This window comes from Pteropus vampyrus, unplaced genomic scaffold (assembly GCF_000151845.1).
Source record: "Pteropus vampyrus isolate Shadow unplaced genomic scaffold, Pvam_2.0 Scaffold134, whole genome shotgun sequence".
In the NCBI taxonomy this organism is placed as follows: Eukaryota; Metazoa; Chordata; class Mammalia; order Chiroptera; family Pteropodidae; genus Pteropus; species Pteropus vampyrus.
The window spans coordinates 453,029-466,920 of NW_011888915.1; the positions used below are offsets into that span (position 1 = coordinate 453,029).

Consider the following 13,892-nt stretch of genomic DNA (forward strand, 5'->3'; position numbering starts at 1 on the left):
ATTACTGCAGTAATCTGCTAACAGGTCTCTCTGCTTCTGCTTTTGCCCGCTACAGACCATTCCCAACACGGCAACCAGAGAGATTCTTAAAATGTAAGTCCGACCCTTCCAGTGGCTTCCTATTTCACTTAAGAGTAAAATCAAAAGTCTCTAAAGGTCCTGACCTGTCTGGCCCCTTTACCTCTCTGATGTCATCTCTTCCTACTCCTCCCACCCAGCCCACTCTGCCCCAGCCTGCCTTGTCACAGCTACTGGATCCCCCCGGACACGGGGTCTCCTTGAAGCCTCCATTCTGCCCACACCCCTGCCCGGGACACTCTTCTCCCAGATATCGTTGCGGCTGACTCCCTCACGCCCATCATGTTTTTGCTTAAGCGTCATCTTCTGAGCACTCTGCTAACGCTTCATGAAAAATTGCAGACCACTCTCCCTCTCGCTCCATCCCAGCCCTCTTACTGTGCTCTATTTTTTTTTCCCATGGCACTTAATACTTTTTAACATATGGTGTAACTTATTTATTATATCCATTGTTAAGTGACTATCTCCCCCGAGGGCAGGGATTTCTGATCTGTCCCAAACATCTACAACAATATTTGGCATGTAATAGGGTGCTCAATAAAGATTTGTTAAGTGAAAGAATGCAAAGCACTTCTCCTTATTTTAAATTATATACCCGTTTGCTTATCAACTTGTTTTATTTCCTTTCTGCCCCCACTGAGTCACAAGCTGCCTGAGGTGGTGACTAGGTCTGTTATAGTCATCCTGTATTTGAACCTGTACAGATACGGATCCACTGGCAGGAGCACAGTGGACATTCAAAGCACATTCAATGAATAACTGGAAACACAGCCACCACCAGCTCCTCAAGCTTCCCCACTTCCCGCCATCACCACCCTACTGAATACTCACCTGTGTTCAACCCTGTCCTGACAGGCACCTCTGCCTTCTCTTCTGTTGGGTGCCCCAGACACCCCCACCGGCTGGACACCATAGTACAGGCAGCCAGGGTCCATGATGTGCACTGTTAGGAGGAGGATGTGGGAGACAGGGAGAGAGGCTTGGGTGGGAGTGTCTGAAGTCCTGAAGGGCACTGTCCCTCTCCCTCAAACCCATGATAATCCACCTACCTGTGCCTGTGGTGGACCTGACGGCAGGGGCAGGGGCAGGAGCGGCTGTCTGGGAGCTGTCTGGGGCCCTGAGGGGAAATGTCTAGTGGTTATTAAGGGAGCAAGGAGGAAGGAACAGCCCTCATGCCCTGCTCCTCCTTGCTCCCACCCGGTATCGGATCCCCAGGGATCCAATCCAACTCACGTGTCCTGAGCTGTCTGTGCCCCGCCTCTTAAGTCCAGGCCAAAGTAGATGGCATTGGGCATCATCTCCACAGTGTTCAAGGATGAAGGCTGCTCAGAGGAGGAGGTGAGAAGAGGAGGGGACTTCGAGCTGGACTCTGGGCTCCTGGGCACTTCTGGTCTCAAGAGGGCTGAGCTCAGACCAGGCCTCTGGGTGATAGCGGGGCCACTGAGCCCACCAAATACTGTCCTGGGCTTAGGCACAGGTTTGGGGGGCTGGGCTTGGAGGGCTGGGCTGGGGGATGGCTCCATGGCACTATCTGACTGGGGATCCAGGGAGTCCTCTGCAGTGCCCGCTTGCAGCAGGCGCAGAATGCGCTTCCGGTGCCCAGTGGCGTTGATGCCCAACTGCCTCAGCTCCTCGTGACCCAGGCCCCGGGCTGCACCCGCTGTAGCCAGGCCATTCTGCCGGAACGTGTCTGCATACTGCTCCAGGTGCACCGTGGCCAGCCACACAGCGATGTCCAGGTCCTGAGGGGCAGCCATGGGGGCTCAGGCCATTGCTGGGGGGAGGGGGAGGGGGAAGGGAGGGCTCAGGCTGAGATTCCCCCTCCCTGTCCCAAAGTCTGAGGCCTGGACAGGGGTTACAAGATTCCAAAGAAAAAGAACCAGAGGCCTGTGATCTGGAGACAGAGCCAATCCAGAACATTAGGAAGGGCTTTCTCATTACAGATGAGCAAACTGAGGCTGAGAGAGGGGAAAACGCTTGCCCCAACCTCCCGCCCACCCCTGTTCTGGATCAAAGTGCTGCCTCTGCATAGTCAACTAAATAAAGATGGGCCAAGATGCTAGAACTCTGCAAGGATGCGGGTGGAATGAGATGGCGGGAAGGAGGGGGCCCCGTGGTGTGACCTGATCCGGCTGTGGCATAGGAAGAGGTACAGATCTCGCTCCCACTGGTTTCCAGAGCTGAGGCTGAGGCTGAGGCTCAGCCATCCTAATCCTGGTTGTTCCCAGTCCCTCCTCCCCTTCCACCTATTGTCTCTGCTCAGACTTCCTTCCTGTCCCTCCAGTTCTGGCCGCCGCCCCCGCATCCTGCCCGCCTTGGTCAGACTGCCTGCAGAGGCCCAACTAGTCCCAGCATGTGGGGTCCTGGCCCTGAGCAGAGTGGGCACGGGGTGGAGAACTGGACCAGAGAGAGGAGGAACCAGAGCCCAGCGTATTCCAGGGCCTTACTCTCCATTCCCCTGCAACATGTGCACAGCCGTGAGCACAGACATCAGCACTCACCCTGTAGGGGGCTCAGCCGTGCGAAATGACATCCTCCCGCCTCAGCTTTCTGCAAGGCTTCTTTCTCCCTGCCCATGCCCTCGGGCTCAGGTCTCAGAGGCTCTGTCTCATTGGGCAAGCCTCACCTTGACCCTGTCTATTTCCTGGACTTACCTCTGATTCTGTCTCCTGTGAGTTTTATCTCTTTCCTGTCCCTGTCTCGGCCCCGGGAACAAGGCAGAGATAACCTCCAAATCCATCTTTTTTGTCTCTCTCCTGGTTTTGCTCTGTGTTATTAAGCTTTTCTCTGTCTTAAGTCTCTAATTTTAACTACATCTGTAGTCGTATCTGCTTCTCCGGCCACCTCTGACTCTCGGTTTCTGTCTCTCGGCCTCTGCGGGTATGGCTTTCCCAGTTTCTCGCGCATGGGGTCCTGACCAGGATTCCCTCTCCCCCGCATCAGTCCTGGCCTCTTTCTGCTTCTCAGTGGCTGGGCCCCATTCCCAAGCTAGGGCCCGGGTGCTCTGCCTCTGGCACTGACTCAGAGCCCAGTTTCCCGGTGACTCAGGTCTGGCCGAGAACACGGGACTGGGAACCAGGAGGTGCGCGGGGCAGGAGTGCCGGGGGCGGGCCGGGTAGCGCGGGGCAGCGCGGGCTGCGACGAGGGAGGGGGAAAGGAGGGAGGGGGCAGAGGCCGCGCGCCCGCAGGGAGGGGCGGGTCGCGGCGGGAGTGGAGGGGCGCCGGCGTGAGGGGGCCTGGGATTCCCACGCAGGCCCTCGAGGAGGTGATGGGGAGGAGTCTGGGCAGCAGAGGCCCAGGGTTTCGGGGGTCCTCACCTTACTGCGCGGCCGCCGTCCGCTGCCCGGTGCCCGCCGGGCTGTCCAAGGCTCCAGGTCCCGCCGCGTCGTCCCCGCCTCCCTCAGCCCTCCCCCGACTGGACCCAGCTCCGCCCCGCCCGGCCGTTCCCCCCGCGGGGCCCCGGCCACTCCTTGTGCAAGCGCGGGCCTTCAAAAACTTTGGTCTCCTTACCCAACCTCAGGGCTTATCTCCGGACTGGCCCGCTCTGCCCTCTCGGGGACCGAGAAAGGAACCGGAATAGAGCTGGAGGCCAGGACAAAGAGGCAGAGACCAGAAAGGAGATGGGGACGGGGGAGAACCGGAGAGGAAGAGCGCGGCGCACCACCGCTGTGCATCCCTTCCCCGTCCTGGCAAAAGGGGAGGGGAAGAGTGTCGGGCACTAAGCTCCCAGGGCACCTCTGCGCCCAGCGGGGTGGTTGGACCCTGGCACCCAGCAAAGGGGGTGGGGGGATGGGAGTCGGAAGCCCTTCAGCAGCCCAGCTATGTGACCTGGAGGAATAGGGGCAGAGGCTCAGCAGTGGCGTCCTCGTCTGCTTTTTCCTCCCCAAGGGCCAGGCCTAGGTTTCTTCCCAGGGATGAAAGTCAGCAAGGCCATGTTTCTATTCCCAAACCGGAGTGAGGACAAGGCTGGAGCCTTGCAAGCACAATGACCCAGCAAGCAGCCTTTTCACCCTTGGGAGAAGATCCTTCTTCCCATCCTCCTGCTGCAATTTCTCGTCAGAAGACACCTGAGGAGAAATGGCTCCTCTCCCCTCCCCCATCTATCCGGGAGCCTCAGCCTTGAAACCTGTCCCCCAGAGCCTGAGGCACTTCCCCCTCAGAGCTGGGTTGCCGTTCAGCTTTGTGTGGTGTTGGGCAGGGGGGGTGCGGGGGCGGAGGGAGGAGGGAAGCGCTGGCCAGCTGTGTTTTCCTGTTTGTTTGAGAGGAAGCTGGCTGTGAGTCAGCACACACAGGAACTGTCAGTAGCTAGGGGAAGACCCCTGCCTCAGGGGAAGCCGGGAGGAGTGTTGGCAAGTGGTCCCCACCTCTCCCGGTTGTTCTGTCTAGGAGAGGAACTGTCATCTTTAGCCACCTAGCTTCCTTCCCTCTAAGAAAGAGAATGATAATAATAATAAGTAAAATGACCATAGTAACGGCTATGTCCCAGGCCCTGTGCAAACATTGATTGGCAAACTTCAATAACTCCTCACAACAATCCTTAAGATAGGAAATTTTATCACCTCCACTTTACAGGTAAGGATGGACAACTATGGGGCCAGGTGAATGTTTCTTAGAGACCTCCGACTATAAGGAGTGAAAACAGACGAAGGGCCTCGGCTGCTTCTCTCTGAGCCTCCATCAATTCTGACTCTAAAGACCAGCTTCCCACTGGGCTGCCTCCAGCAATGACCATGCTCAGCAGAGATCCTAATGCAGGCCCATTCCTGGGAGATGGGGGACTCTGCTAACAGCTGACACTGGCTCACGAGTTCTCTCACGGCCTTGAGAACTTTCCTTCTACTGCCTCCCGGTCTAGGTTGCTTCCCCCTCTCCTGCCTGCCTTCTCTCTCTTCAGAGCTTTCCCAGCCCCTGGCTCCCTTCCTCTCTCTCAGGCACTCCCTTAATCAAATCCTTGCACATTTCATTCTGCCTTGGCAGCTTCTTCTTGGAGGACTCAGAGTAATCCAGCAAAAGAGGGGAGTTGAGTAAATTAGTACAGGGCACAGGGAGCTTGTGGGGATGGGTGCGGGGGAGTCCTGGTCAGGGACCTGGTGGGGTTCTGAACCTTTTTTTGTGTCATGTCTCCCTTTGGCAATCTGGTAAAGCTTATGAACTTGATCTTAGAATAACATTTTAAAGTGCATAAAATGATTTTAAAAATGTAGGATTACAAAGGTAACCAATTATATTGCAATAGTTATAAAACAGTTTTAATGTGATAGTAATACAGGTAATTTTTTATTAATGCTTTAAATGAGATCTAGCAGTAGGTTGATACCTCACATAATTTTGAGGCACTGATGAGCATAAATGGTATTTCAAAATATGTGCAATACCATAATATGAAACAACATATATGTAATTTCTATTGGCGATAAAGCCATAGTTATAGCTAATATGACTGATTTATCATTATTGTCATAGTTGACAATAATGGCAAGGGGAGGGGAAAAGTGTCGGGGAAGGGATGCTTTATTTCTGGCTTTATTTCTGTTTCTCTTATCTCTGTCTCTGTATCTGTCTGTCTCTACCCCTCAACCCATCTCTGTTTCTCTGTTTCTCTTCCTATTTTGGTCTCTTTTCTTTTTTGTCTCTTTCTCTTCACTCTGAATCTTTTTGTGGCTTTCTCTGTGTGTCTACTCTCTGTCTCTCTCTGCCCTCATAACCTGTCAAGGAAGGGACAGGGCAGACTCAAGGGATTCCAGTAGCCTGGGCACAGTGGGACAAAGAGAACTCTTTAATTCTAGGGTCATTGGGAGCTAGAAGAGGGGTGTCCCTGGGGTTCGGTATCTGCTCCACCAGCTCTTTCATTCTCAGTTTCTTAAGGGCAGAAAGAGGTCAAGACAGAGATGAGTGAAAAGGAAAGCAGGGAATGGAAGCATCTCAGGCTCATGAAGATAACAGCTGAAGCTTTTGTGACCCTGAACTTGAGTTCAGTGGATCTTTCCCCAAACTCCACTCCATGGAGCTGTAGTCCAGGAATCCAGGTGTTGAGGCTGTCTTCTACCCTCCTCCATCCATGCCTGGGCTAACCAGGTCTGATATGAGGGCACAGTGACTCACAGAATAAGCCTGCAACAGATATCAGCCCTGGCCCCTAATGGATGGGCAGAGGGAGGCCAGTGAGCTTAAGGAAGGCGAGTGGCATTCAAGGGTTGATCTTTTCTCTGAATGCTTAAGAATTGGGTAGAGCACCAAGTCGCTGTTCCCTTGCGGGGTGGGGTATATGCCCCCCAAGATGATTTGGTTGAAGGGAAGGCTGTTGGTCTGCGAAATTAAGGACCGAGTGGTCACAGAATGTCTTCAAAGAGCTGAAGGCATCCTAGGAAAAGAGAGCAGAGGAAATGGTAAAGTGTGAAGTGGGCCACTTTATAGGAATGAGAATGAGGCTGGGTGGGTGGGTACGCTCCCTCAGAGGTGCTTCTTCACTGTGGGGCCATCTCAGGTGCCTACTCCTTAGCCAGACCTCCTTCATTCTCACTACCCAAGGAGTCCGTCCTGCAGCAAGATGAGCCATGCCAGGCTGAGCCAGGGAACTCAGTCCCTGGGCAGCCCTAGCGGGTAACCTGAGCTGCCTTTTTTGTTTTGGGATATCTTCTGACTCCTTCAAGGCCTGGTAGGCAAAAGGTACTGGGAAGGGACTCTCTCCAAACCTTAACCCTGGACCCCCACCAGTTCACTCTGGCAAGAGAGGATGCATTATTGACCATCACCATCCAATCTGTCTGCTCTGGTCTAATTCCAATATAAACTGCAGGGTTCACGTGACCCAGTGCATGCATGGGAGCCACAGTTTAAAAATAAGGTACAGTCCAGATAGCAAAGAGAATGATCAGGCTCGCCAATGCTTCATCCCTTAAATGTCCTCACAACCTCAACAACACCTCCACGTGGCTCACAAAGCCCGGTGTCTGGGACTTCTCCCTCCCTGATAGCCCGTTTCCCGGAGTCCTTCTCATTGCCAGCCCAGTCTTTCTCTGTCTCACGTTCATTACTGTGTCGTTTAGTTCAACCTTCTGGCATATTGCAGGAAGGAAGGAGTAAGAAGGACGGTGACATTAGTAAATCTTAACCCTAACACACAGGACAAAAGGGAGTGAGCAGAGGAAGTGGTAGAACCAAGCCGTGGGGGTGTGCAAGGGAATTTCTAGTACCCCCTTCCGTGGGTCTCCTTGCTCCTCCCCCTCCTCACTCAAACCACACACTACTACAGCCACGATCACTTAGGAGGCCATTCTGTTCACTGAAAGGCTATGGGATGATGTAGTAATTAATGGCATAGTCTTAAAAGTCAGATCCTGACCCCACCTCTACCAGCTGTGTGACCTGAGTCAAGTTACTTAATCTCTCGGCGCCTCAATTTCCTTTTCTACAAAATGGAGATGATAATAGTGCCTGCCACACACGCTGTTGTAAGGATTAGTCCGTGGAAATATAAGGATGAGTGGAAAGGGCTTGATGCACAGTAAGTGCTCAATAAATATTTCCCATTCCTTTTTATTATTTTTACCAGTCACTTCCATAGTGACTCTGGATTAAAACCAGCTCGCCTGTTACTCTGTCATCCTGGTACATCTCATGATCTTGTTTTAATCAATTACCCCATGGCATCATATCATTAACTAAGACCACATCGCCCTTTGCAGTTTTATTATCTCCCAAGCTCCCCAGTTGTCATCTTATCAGTTCCGCCGTTCGGTGCTCCTCATCTGCTCTTCATTTACTCCTGCGACTCCTGGTCACCTCCATCATCTCTGGAGCCTCCAGGTCTCATTTCTTCCCCTGCCTTCTCTCCTCTGGGTGGTAGCGGGCACCGCTGTCACCCACGCTCGGTCCTGATGAAATGGGCCAGTCAGGATAGGGGTGGGCTCTGAGGAAAATGTTTCTTGCATAAAGAAACACATCCATTCGATCGTTTCATTTCTTTCTCATATTTTTATTGAGGATTTCTTCTGGACCAACCACTGCTCAAGGATTTAGAGCTACAACGATGAGCAGAAGCAGACTGCGAAGAACATGGTCTGCTAGGGGAATGAGACATTTATCAAAGAACCACCAATAAATGTATAATTACAAACTGAGACGAGTGTTCTTAAGGGAAGCACTGCCAGAACACCTAACAGAGGAAGCTGACCTGGTCTGGAGGTCCCGGAAGACTTCTCCAGGAAGCTGTACTTAATCTGAGATCAAGATGAGTAGGAGTTGTCTACGGCCATGCCCACCCTGAAAGTGCTTGATCCTGTCTGATTTGGAAGCTAAGCAGGGTTGGGCCTGGTTAGTACTTGGATAGGAGACCACCTAGGAAGACCAAGTGCTGTAGACGTAAAAAAAAAAAAATGAATAAATAAAGATGAGTAAGAGTTAATTGGAGGTGGCAGGGAGAGTATTCTAGGCAGAGGAACCACAGGCACAAAGGTCCTGAGGTGAGAAATAGAGACAGAGCAAAGAGAAGGGGAGCCTGGGGCCAGCCGAGATTCAGAGACCTCAGGCCAGGCCATTCTGCCCCGCATGGTTGTTAGTTGGCATTTGGTCTCTAGTCCAAGAAGAGTTTAAGCATGAGGTAATAGTTCCAGACGTGGATTTTAGAAAGATGGCTGCATGGAGACGTTACAATCAGCATAGCCCTCACCACCCCCAATTTCTCAGGCCTCAGGACTGTGCCATCTCCCCCACCCGCACCCCACCACCCACGCCTGCCCTCTATGCAGCTCTACTTCATTGCCCTTTTCACATTTTTCTGAGGATGAGGTCATCATGGGGAGGGGAGGGAGTTCTGGGCCTCTAAGCCTCCTTTTTCCTGGAGGCTGGGGCAGCCTTGGGGAGTGGGGAGGGGAGGGACAAACACGGAACATCTCCCTTCCCCCATCCCCACCCCTACACCTAGAGCCCTGTCTCCTTGCATCCCAGGCTGTCCAGGTGAGCTGTATCTATTAGAAGATATTTTTACACAATTTCACTGCAAGACATTTTATGAAGGGCACCAAGTCCAGCTGCCTCCACTGGCTACCCTGGGGTCTTGGGCAGGTTGCCCCTCCTTAGGTGTCTGTGGCCCTGTGCATAAAGCTAATGGGCAGGGATCTAATTCCAGCCTGGTGACTACAGTAAACAATACTGCAATACTGTAATGTAGACTTGAAATTTGCTAAGAGAGTAGATCTTAAATGTTCTTACCACACACGCAAAAAAGTGGTAACTGTGAGAGATGATGGATGTTAACTAACGTTATCGTGGTGATCATTTCACAATATATTTGTATATCAAACCATCACGTTGTATACTTTAAATTCATACAATTTTCTTTGTCAATTATACCTCAATAAAGCTTGAAAAAAATTTTAACATTAAAGTCTACTAGAACTTTCTGCAATGATGGACATATTTTATATCTGTGCTGTCCAACATGTGGCCACCAGCCACATGTGGCCATTGAGACATTGAAGTGTGGCTGGTGAGCTAGAGGAGTTGAGTGACTTCATCTTATTGCAATTAATTTAAACTCAAATAGCCACATGTAGCTCGTGGCTACCATACTGGACAGAGCAGGTAGATCTTAAACTTTTACCTGATGACAATTATGGACTCCTCCTTAGAAAAATATCCACACACTCTCGCATAGATGGTCCCCTCCAGTCTCACTGATGTATCCCAGGCAGGTGGGGCTCAGGTACCTCAACTCTGCCCTCCTTTCTGCTTTGAAAAATGCAGGGAAAGTGGGGCGGTGCCTGGAGGTGGAAGACTGGCTGGAATGGCCCCAGGAACTAGCAGGCCACAGTTTTAAGCTGGAACTTCTGTCCCCAGCCAGGTGCACGCCCTCCACAGCTAAAGAAAGGCCGGGAGGTGAAAGGCAGAGTGGGGTGCAGGGCTGACACTGAGGACATTTGGTCTCAGTCCCTGCCTCCCTGCTAACCACCAAATTGCCCCCAGTCTGTCCCTCTTGGGACGTGTAACTCCACTGGAGTGTGAGGCTGTGCTCTGGAGATGGGCTTGTGCCATGGGCCTGCAGGGTTTATGAACTGGGGAATCTGGAGTAGCCAGAGGTGTGAGAGACCTGGGCCAGGAGGGCACGTCCCTCAGCCCCAGTCCAGCGCCTCTTGGTCTCCTTGCATGGAAAAGGGAGCAGTCATTGTTTGCTGCCCTCACCTTCTGCCTGTTGGGTGCTGCCTCTCCCGCCCCCAGCACCGCCCACTCGCTCCTAAACATTACACTATCCTCCCTTCTCATCTCCAGGAACCAGCCACTCCTTCCCAGAAAACCGCCCGCATAGGCCGATTTACAGTGGACAATTTCACTGAGACTTAACTTCCTACCCTCTGCTCCTCTCCCTCTTTCCTGTCCCTGTCTGCCCTCTCCTCTCTTGTCTCTCAGATGTCCACCCCCTTAGTCCCCCATCTGAAAAGTAGTTAGTTGGTTCCTGCCCACCCTTCACCCCCAAGTCTCTGCGTCCTTCGCTTCAGCAGCAGTGGTGCTAGAGTGGTCAGACCCGGGTTCTAGCAGTGACCACAGTGGAGGACGCAGGTGGGGATAGTTCTCAGAAACCCCTAGTCTTAGGGACTCTGGAAGCCAGGTCCTCCTTAGGCCCTCTTGTGGCCAGGATTCAGGTGAAAGCCCAGGGGCTGAGGGCGAGGAAAAGGGAAATATGGGCAAGGGAGATGCAAGGCAAGGGGGTGCAATGCCTCACTGCCCAGAATGCACTTCCAGCGGACCACAGAGAGACAGACACTGCACGTGGCACAGCCAGTGTGTGGGCTCAGCACGTGGAGGGACCTCTCCAGAAGCTGCAGGGAGGATGCACACCTGAAGTACCCCATAGCACTCACTCACAAACTATCCCTAGCGGTAAAGTTTCACCCCAAGCCCCCAAGCTTCTGGGTTCTGTCGTCCAACTTTGGTAGTACTCAGAAATCAGATCCTACACTGCACAGTGTGGAAGGGCAAGGTCAGAGAGAGAAAGAGTAGTTAAGGCATAGAGAAGAAAGGTTTGTGTCTCAATACGGTCCCTCTCTCATGCCACTGGGATCCACTCACGCCTTCCCCGTGTATCCGACTTCCACGTCACAACCTAAGGCCTCTGTTTTTTATCCCCATGAGAACAAAGTTATCACTTTTTCTCAAAAAGAGAGGTACAGTCCACTGTAAACAAGTCTCCTTCAAGGTAGTACAAGATGTGATATCAAGGAAGCTAAAGGCAAGAGGGCTAACGAAGCAAGCCACAGTCTCCACTGCCCGAGCGGGTCCTAAGTCTGTAATTGATACTATCTCCCTTCTTCTCTTACCCTCGGTTAGCCTGCTGCAGATCTGGGCTACTTGCCTGATGGGATCATACAGACTTTCATCTTTGAGAGTTCTGATCCTTGGGTTGCCTGCCCTTTGGGGACTGTTGAGGTTGCCTGTTGCCAATTACTCCTGGAAATTCTAAGAGATGCCTACTGACTCCCTGTTGGGTCCAAACACGCCCTTCTCTGACTTCATTGTATATAAATGCACCTATCTACAGCCCTGGCTCTGCATGGCAATCAGGATCTGTGACCTTGACCAGTACAGTAATCCCTCCCTCCCTTTTTTTTTTTTTGCCATTAGTTCACTGGCATGAGGAGGTGGCTAGGTGGCAGTCACAGCTTCCAGTTTAGTGGAAACATTACTGTGTGCCCTCGTGTATGCTCTCCCTCCCTGGCAGAGGGAGAACTCACTGGCAGAGCCTAAAGATTTGGAGACAAGAAGCAAAAATTGTGTAGATCTGAGAGTGAGGTGGGCCATTTGCACATTATTCTTGCAGTTTTTAGATATAGGGGACACAGCTATTCAGAATAAATATCGTGTCAAGGAGCTCAGGGCCCAAACCCACCGGCGACGTGCATTTAGCCAGCTGCACCACTGTTCCGCCAGGTCGACTGCTTCTGGAGGATGAGGTACAACTGAGTAAGACCAAGGACTCTGTCTGTCACCGTCCCATCATCACCTCATACTGTATATAAAGATGAACTCAAAATGGATCAAAGACCTAAATGTAAGAGCTGAAAGTAATAGTCTTAAATGACCCCATTACTGTATCTTCATTGTGGAGGCACAATGGGCAAGGAAGACCAGTCAAAATCCCAAGCTCGCACTGGTTCCGGTAAGGATAAGACACTGTCCCCTCCAGGTGGAAAGAAGGGGGTCAGTGCAATCCACCTGCCGCCAGGGGCTTAGGTGGTCTTCTGAGGAAGAGACCCATGCTGAATGCTCAGTGTAGGTCTCACTGTAGGTGGGTTGAGCCCTCGGAGTGTTAGAACAAGCTCAGCCTTGGAGGGGGGTAGTGGTACAGGTTGAGACCATGCATTACCTCCATCCCTGGCACCAAGATCATTCTCTGCTCAGGGATTTTGTGTGGGCATTTGGGGTTGGGGGCAGGAAGAGATTCACTCACCTGACGAATCATTCAATATGCCTGGTTGAGAGCCTCCTGGCAGTGGATGCTCTGCAGAGTGTTTACTTGAGACTGGGAAGTTTGCACACTTGATGCCCACTCCCAGAAATCTGTCCACTTACTTTTCCTTAGCCCTCTTTGTCATTTATCTTGGCCCTATTCCTTCCAGGCTCCTGACCAGGGAATAACCACACTTCAGGCTGCCTATACTTCTAGAAAAAGCTGATGACCAAATGTACTATTCAAAGTTTTGCACCCTGGGTGGGACTTCCCTTCACCACTGTCCTTTAGGGTTACTCCAAGAGGGCTGTAATGTGACAGTAGTCCAGGTCTGACTCTCACCAACATATTGCTCCGACCACCTGTGAACCAGGCCTGAGTCCCTTACTCGTCTATCAATTGGTCAGAGGGAATCTGAGAAGCCACACAAGGTATGTGACCCAATATCCACCTCTATTCGTATCTGCCTGTGCCCTCGCTATTCCTGACTCACGGTGAAGTAACCACTCACCCCTCTGGCCTCCAGTATCACTTCACATCCTTGCCAGACCAGGCCAGATGGGAGCTGGGCTGCTGTTTCCTTTTAGGCCTTGGGAGTAGGGTGCTATCTTCCCAAGGCCTTAGCATCCTCACAGCAATAACAAAACAATATCCACAGGAGCTCCTCATGTGCCAGGCCATGTGCTAACAAGCCAGGCCAGGACTAGGGAGAAAAGAATGAGGAGTCCAGGACTCAAGTTTTGAGGATGTCTCAGTCTATGGCCATGCTGCCCTGAACAAACCCGATCCCGTCTGATTTCGTAAGCTAAGCAGGGTTGGACCTGGTTAGTACTTGGATGAGAGACCCCCTAGGAAGACCAGGTGCTATAGGTGTAAAAAATAAAAAATAAGGGATTATAAACTGGCAAGGTCCTTGCAATCTATGAGGTCAACCAAGGGTTGCCTCGCCTAAAAAAATTTTTTTTAAAGAGGTCTCAGTGTCCCGCCAAGTCCCAAATCCTTAAATTTTGCGCCCTGGGCACTTCACGTACTTTTCCCTGTTCCTGACTTTATTAACAAGCTCTTAACATTTATTCTCTCCTTTTTCTCACAAGTAAATATTACAGAAGAGAAAACTTACAGATGAGAAAACTGATTCAGAGGTTAATCTGCCAAAGTCACACTGTTAGTAACTAGTACAGCCATGTTTTTCTGACTTTAAACCCTAAGCTCTTCACCACTCTGCTGTATTAGGCCATCTAAACCTGGCCCGAGACCCGTGGGAAGCTGCCTGCTGATGAGCCTCCGGAAAATCGCAATATCTAGGCCCACTCAGAGCGTGGGCTGCAGAACCAGGTTCTACTGTGTGCCTCCTCCGCAGAGGGGAAGGAGA

General features: G+C 51.7%; 1 protein-coding gene and 2 pseudogenes across 1 annotated transcript in view; 2 read left to right on the top strand and 1 right to left on the bottom strand.

Annotated features, from left to right (window-relative positions):
• ARAP3 (ArfGAP with RhoGAP domain, ankyrin repeat and PH domain 3) overlaps positions 1-2,540 on the bottom strand; it is a 21,508-nt gene extending 18,968 nt beyond the window's left edge. Inside the window, exons 1-4 of the mRNA XM_023534913.1 lie at positions 2,202-2,540; positions 1,312-1,820; positions 1,128-1,195; positions 910-1,021 (exon numbers count right to left, since the gene is read on the bottom strand). Coding sequence (XP_023390681.1) covers positions 910-1,021; positions 1,128-1,195; positions 1,312-1,820; positions 2,202-2,285 — 773 coding nt within the window. The 5' untranslated portion in view covers positions 2,286-2,540. The remainder of the gene's footprint in view (positions 1-909; positions 1,022-1,127; positions 1,196-1,311; positions 1,821-2,201) is intronic.
• A 5,781-nt stretch (positions 2,541-8,321) lies between these two features.
• On the top strand, positions 8,322-8,440 carry LOC111744409 (annotated as a pseudogene).
• A 4,834-nt stretch (positions 8,441-13,274) lies between these two features.
• LOC111744396 lies at positions 13,275-13,393 on the top strand (annotated as a pseudogene).
• Positions 13,394-13,892: the final 499 nt, after the last annotated feature.